General features: G+C 46.3%; 1 protein-coding gene across 1 annotated transcript; it reads left to right on the forward strand.

Moving 5' to 3' along the window:
• Window positions 1–275: 275 nt before the first annotated feature.
• Window positions 276–1,673, forward strand: LOC308118701 (paraneoplastic antigen Ma1 homolog; the record flags this gene model as incomplete). Its single annotated transcript, XM_080478211.1, has 1 exon — window positions 276–1,673. The coding sequence occupies one exon, from the start codon at window positions 276–278 to the stop codon at window positions 1,671–1,673; it is 1,398 nt and encodes a 465-aa protein (XP_080334337.1).
• Between the last annotated feature and the right edge of the window lie 5,004 nt (window positions 1,674–6,677).

Below are 6,677 nucleotides of genomic sequence, written 5' to 3' on the forward strand. Positions count from 1 at the left end.
GTTGTGATATTATTTGTATTTCCTGCTACATTACCCTAGACACGTTACATTACATTGAGATGTCCCTTTCACCATTGAGTTAGAAGTGTTTATTTAAAGGGGCAATCACGTTATCAGTTTAATTGTAAAGATTTCCTCTCAGTACGAGCCTATGGTGAGAGGGTTACATTTTTGGGGGCTCGTCCGGGATCAAAGTTATTTCATTTTCTGTTGATGTATAAAGGTGTTTGTGGCAATCATAGTAAACATTTTGTGTAACTTTTGTAACTTCCAAAATGGATGCTGTTGAGATTGAAGCCTGGTGTAAAAGAAAACAGTTAGCTCATGAAAATGCACTAGTGCTGAGTAACATTGCTCCTGATGTTACAGACGATGTACTGCTCAGAGCTTTAGGTCAAGTCAAAAATTTGGGTAGATCAAAGATTGTTGACCGCTGTGTAGACACTGCCACCAAGACACAGTTTTTGCTCATTCAGACTTCCACTGACTTGACAACGCAAAGCCTGCCTGACTGTGTTGGACTTCCTGGGGAGGCCGGTCCTTGGCCTGTTCAAATACTTCCTGGTTCCCGACCAGAGGAAGTGTTTAAAGATAAACTTCTGTCTTTTTTAGAGCAGGAAGGCAAGACTGTCGCTGACATCCAGGGGTTTGTGAACCCATCCCCACTAGATTTGAACACAGCACTGATCAATGCTCTGAGTTCCATAGTGGACAAGTGTAACACCAGCCCTGTTGATACCCATAGCTACCGCAAGCTTCGCACGTTTTCTGGAGTCAAGCCTATCCCTAGTGGAGAAGAGGAGTATGATGCTTGGGCAGAGCAGACAATGCATTTGTTGGAAGAGTGGCAGTGCAGTGATGCTGTGAAAAAACAGAGAATTGTGGAAAGCTTAAAGGGGCCTGCTGCAGACATTGTCAGATTTTTGAAAACGCAGAACCCAGCAGCTGCTTCACACGACTATATGCAGGCTTTAGAGGTGGCTTTTGGAACCACTGAGAGTACTTCTGATCTTCTTGTGAGATTCCGGCACACATTTCAAAATGATGGTGAAAGACTTTCCAGTTATCTGCTGAGGTTAGATAAATTGCTGCATTGTGTGTTTAGAAAAGGCGGGATCAAGGTCTCTGAAATGGATCAGCTTCGTATTGACCAGGTTGTGAGAGGTGCGTTACCCAGTGACATGATTGCCCTACGTATCCGCATGACCCATAAGTTACGAGCACCTCCTACTTTCAGTGAACTGTTGAAAGAAGTGAGGGAGGAGGAAGATGCGCTTCAGAGCAGACATGATTTCAAAAGCACAGTTCTGTCTAGCACTGTTTCGGTTCCCAGACCAAACGATGATGCTAAAGAAAACTCAGAAGTGGAACAGCTGAGGAAAGAGATTAGTGTCATGAAGGCCGAGATGGTGAACCTTAAAGCCACAGCAGTCGGAACTCAATCAGACACCTATGAACCACAGGCTGAAATCCCTGCTAGAGCGAGATTCAGGAGAAATGATCAGTCACAAAAGTCCCGCTATGATGAGGACAAACCAGGGATTTTCTGTTATAAGTGCGGTGAGGATGGACATTACAAAAGAGAGTGTGATGGTGAGGAGAACCTTAAGAGAGTCAATAATCGACTGATCAAACTCGCCAAGAAATCGGGAAACTACCGCGGGACCCAGTAAAGGAGCGGCCTGGTATCCCGATGGTCAAGACATGCTCCACCAAGTGCATCAACAATGACAGAAAAGTGGTCAACACTATACCTGAAGGCTTAGTAGGCCCTAATTCAGCTGTACCAGTACAGATTGAAGGTGTTTATGCTAAAGCTATCCTCGACACTGGTTCTCAAGTTACTTTGTTGTACAGATCCTTCTATGACAGATACCTGGCTCATTTGCCGTTGACATCCATCAGTGCTTTGCAGATATGGGGTCTCAGCCCATCTGATTACCCTTATGATGGCTATTTGTCAATCAGGCTGGAGTTCATGGAGGCTGATTTAGGAGTGGTTGAGGCCATTGATGCCCTTGTGTTGGTCTGTCCTGATCCCACGGTTAAAGGCGAAGCATCCATTCTTGTTGGCACAAACACACCTACTGTGCGGCGATTACTAAAGAGCTGTAAAGAAAAGGGAGGGGAGAACTTTTTGAACACAAGGCATATTCACCCTGTTTTCAAGAATGTGTTTGAAAAGTTAGCTTACCTGCCGCTCCCGAGTGATGATGATGATGACAAAAGAGGGACTGTGTGGTTCACTCAAGCAAAACCCATAATCTTGCGCCCTGGAGGGGTAGCGAGAGTGACAGGTGTTCCAAAGTTTCAGGGAATTCCCAGTACACAAGCGATTCTTGTTGATTCACCTGATGAGCATTTGGATGACTCAAGGTTTCCTGAGCAGATCCTAGTAAGGTCAGAGTTGCAGGCGTCTTCGGCCGCGATGTCCAATAGAATCACTGTACTTGTTAGAAACGTGTCAGCTAAAGAAGTCGTACTGACCAAGGGGATGCCAATTGCTCACCTGTTTCCTGTAGAGGTGATGCCGTCACATGCAGTGAGCAACAAGGCTAGTGATAACTCCACGGATAAGGTGACACCAGCTTCTTTCGAGTTTGGAGATTCTCCTGTCTCGGGGGAATGGAAAGAGCGGCTGGTAAAGAAACTCATGGAACGAAGTGAAGTTTTCTCCACTCACGAGTTTGATGTGGGATGCAGTAAAAGCACTCACCACACCATTAAAACCACAGAGGACAAACCATTCAGGGAGAGGTCTCGTCGTCTGCCACCTGCTGATGTTGAGGCATTGAGAGAACATTTAGCACAACTCAAGAATGTTGGGGTCATTACTGAGTCACGAAGCCCTTATGCCTCCCCTATAGTAGTGGTGAGGAAAAAGAATGGTAAAATAAGGATGTGTGTTGACTTTAGGACCTTAAACAGGCGCACTGTCCCGGACCAGTACACGGTGCCGAGGATTGAAGACGCATTGGCTTGTCTAAATGGCAGCAAGTGGTTTAGTGTGCTAGACTTGCGGAGTGGGTACTATCAAGTGCCAATGAGTGAAGCCGACAAGGAGAAAACAGCTTTCATTTGTCCAGTTGGTTTCTACCAATTTGAAAGGATGCCGCAAGGAGTGTCAGGGGCTCCTGCGACTTTTCAGCGCATTATGGAGAAAACTGTCGGAGACATGAACTTGCTTGAAGTTTTGGTCTACCTCGATGACCTTATTGTGTTTGGTGCCACACTCGAAGAGCACGAGGAGAGGTTGTTAAAGGTGCTTGACCGACTCCAAGACGAGGGCCTTAAGTTGTCACTGGACAAATGTCAGTTCTGCCAACCTTCAGTGACATATGTGGGACATGTCATATCCCAAAATGGTGTGTCAACAGATCCAAAAAAGACAGAAGCGGTAACTACATGGCCCAGACCAACGACAGTGACTGCGCTGCGGTCATTTCTCGGGTTCTGTGGATACTATCGACGGTTTGTGAAGGATTACTCAAAAGTCGCTCATCCTTTGAACCAGTTGTTATCCGGGTATCCGCCCACTGTCAAGAAGTCGAAGGTGAACAAGAACAGACATTACCTTAACCCAGTTGAGCCTTTTGGGAGTAGATGGGATGATAAATGTGAGGCAGCCTTCGAAATGCTGAAGCAGAGACTTACTCAAGCTCCTGTATTGGCTTTTGCAGACCCACATTTACCCTATGTTCTGCACGTAGATGCTAGCCGAGAAGGTTTGGGTGGGGTGCTGTACCAAGATCAGGGTGAGGGGCTAAGACCAGTTGCTTTTGTAAGCCGGAGCTTAACTCCCTCTGAACAACATTACCCCGCTCATAAACTTGAGTTCCTGGCGTTAAAGTGGGCCGTGGTGGACAAGTTGCACGACTACCTTTACGGGGTTAAGTTTGAAGTCCGAACAGACAATAACCCATTGACTTATGTTTTGACATCTGCTAAATTGGATGCCACGGGTCACCGCTGGCTAGCAGCCTTGTCTACCTATGACTTCAGTCTAAAGTACAGGTCTGGGTCCCTGAACATTGACGCAGATGCGCTGTCTCGTCGGTCACACTCTACAGATGTTTTAGAACAGAGGTGGCAAAACATCTCCGCTGAGAGCGTGAGAGCCATGTGTCAGAGTTGTGCATTAACTGAGTCGATGGGTCATTGTCTAATGAGAGCAGTTGATCACTTAGTGCCCCCAGTGCAGGCCCTCCCACAGGCTTTCTGTAATTTGTCCACCCTGAGCACTAAAGGAATGCCTGTTTTGAGTCAAAAAGAGCTGTCTGAAGCTCAACAAGATGATCCTGCCATTGGAGAAGTGTGGACAGCTTTTCAACATGGAGATGTATCACGAGTTGATAGGACTAAACATGGGACCTGTCCATTGCTCTTGAGAGAATGGGATAGATTCAAGATACAGCAGGGTGTCCTGTACAGAGTCACAAGCCCCCCTGGCAAATCCCATAGATCCCAGTTAGTTTTGCCTGAAAAGTACAGGGAGGTGGTGATGAAGTCATTACATGATGACTCTGGTCATTTAGGCATTGATAAGACCTACGGCCTAATCAAAGACCGCTTCTACTGGCCTAGGATGAAAACGGCAGTAGAGGACTATTGCAAGACATGTGCGCGTTGTATTCGGAGAAAAACTCTACCCCGGAGAGTTGCTCCATTGTCTCATATGCACAGTGATGGCCCATTAGATCTCGTATGCATGGATTTTTTATCCATCGAACCAGACTCCAGTAATACCGAAAACGTCCTTGTTGTAACCGATCACTATACAAGGTACGCTCAAGCCTTCCCCACAAAAGACCAGAAAGCAGCCACGGTGGCTAAAGTTTTGGTGGAGAAGTACTTTGTTCACTATGGGTTGCCGAAAAGAATGCATAGTGATCAAGGACGTGATTTCGAGAGTTGTCTTATTCGGGAGATGTTAAGTATTCTTGGCATTGACAAATCCAGAACTACTCCCTACCATCCCCAAGGAGATCCTCAGCCCAAGAGATTCAATAGGACTTTGTTAGATATGCTGGGGACCCTAGAGCCAAACAGAAAGAAAAGGTGGAGTCAGCATGTTGCGCACTTGGTTCACGCTTATAACTGTACTCCGAATGAAGCCACCGGGTTCTCGCCCTATTATCTCATGTTTGGACGTGAGGCCAGAATGCCCGTGGACCTTTGTTTTGGAACATCAAGTGATGGAACCCGACAGAAAAACTACCTCAAGTACGTTGCTGATATGAAGGAGGACTTACAAGCTGCGTATAACATTGCTGAAGCAGCCGCTGCTAAGCAGAACAAAGACAACAAGCGAAGATATGATCAAAAGATCCGTTTCACACAGTTGCTGCCTGGGGATAGAGTTCTGATCCGGAATTTGGGGTTGCCAGGGAAGCACAAGTTGGCTGATCGTTGGGCTTCTAACCCATACATTGTGGAGAGTCAAATGTCAAACTTGCCCGTGTTTCGGTTAAGACCAGCAAATGGAGAGGGACCCACCAAAATCCTCCATCGAAATCACCTGCTGCCCCTGGGACAAACTGTGACTCACCCAGTTGCTAACCCTGAAACTGTGCCTCCTATCAAAACTCAGCGCAGGAGGAGAAAGAGACATTGCCAGAATGCTGACCCATCAGACAATGAACAGACACCATTAACATCACTCAACAACATGCAGGAAAGTGGAAAAGGAAGACCTGTTGTCGATGATAAACAAAGTTCTGACTCAGAGAACGAGGAACATGGTGTATGGTTTGAGGATGGAGATCTAGAGGATAGAGGGGACAAAGAAACTCCTGAACCTTTTAGTCTTGACCTTGATGTCCTGTGGAGGGATGAGAGTGAACAGCCACAGACAATGGATGCTATCACTTTGACAGAGACACGTGAGGATGAGAGAGACTCGGAGACTGCCGGGACTATTGAAGAGCTTGAGCCTCCACAGACTCATGACAATGAGACAGAACTTGGGACAGACACTGAGTTTGATGCTGACCTTTGTACCGACACCAGACGTGCACATAGACTCAGACGAACCCCTCTCAGGTTAACCTATGACACGCTTGGCAATCCCAGTATTACTGCTACTCCTGTAGTTAAACATGTTTCTTGTTTCTTTCAGTGGATTGGCACGCCTCTTGTTGCTTGATTGTTTTGAAGTGTTTGTTGAACAAGGTACAAAGTCATGAGGGCATGCCTTTTCAATTAGTGGGGGGAGAGTGTAATAACCTGATAAAATCAGTTTATTTGTTACTATTAGTTTGTATATGTTATTTTTACCAGGTAAAGATTATTTGTTGTTTATCTGTTCCTGATGACAAAACAGGAAGGGACTACTTTGTTGTTTTAAGGGGAGTGCGGAGGGATACCATGAGGGTGGCCGGAAAAAAAGGAAAAGGGATATACGAGCCGGAGAAGACACACGACAAGGGGCGAAAGATAGTTTAAGGTCTTTTCAGAGTTTGTGGCCTTCTTAATTCTTTACTCTTGTGAAAGGGGTTTTCTATCCACCCGCATTATCACACTGACCATACATTGTTAACGGAGCCAATTGTGGACGTCTTTGTCTCTGAGTTGCAAGCTAGCCACGTTAGCTTAGCTCACCGGAGCCACAAGGACAGGACGCACGTGGGGATCTCCAGTCGGCACGAGAGCTGGGAACAACTGCAAGGCAACAGGGA

The sequence above is a fragment of the Lipophrys pholis genome (assembly GCF_963383615.2).
Source record: "Lipophrys pholis genome assembly, chromosome: 13".
Classification (NCBI taxonomy): Eukaryota; Metazoa; Chordata; class Actinopteri; order Blenniiformes; family Blenniidae; genus Lipophrys; species Lipophrys pholis.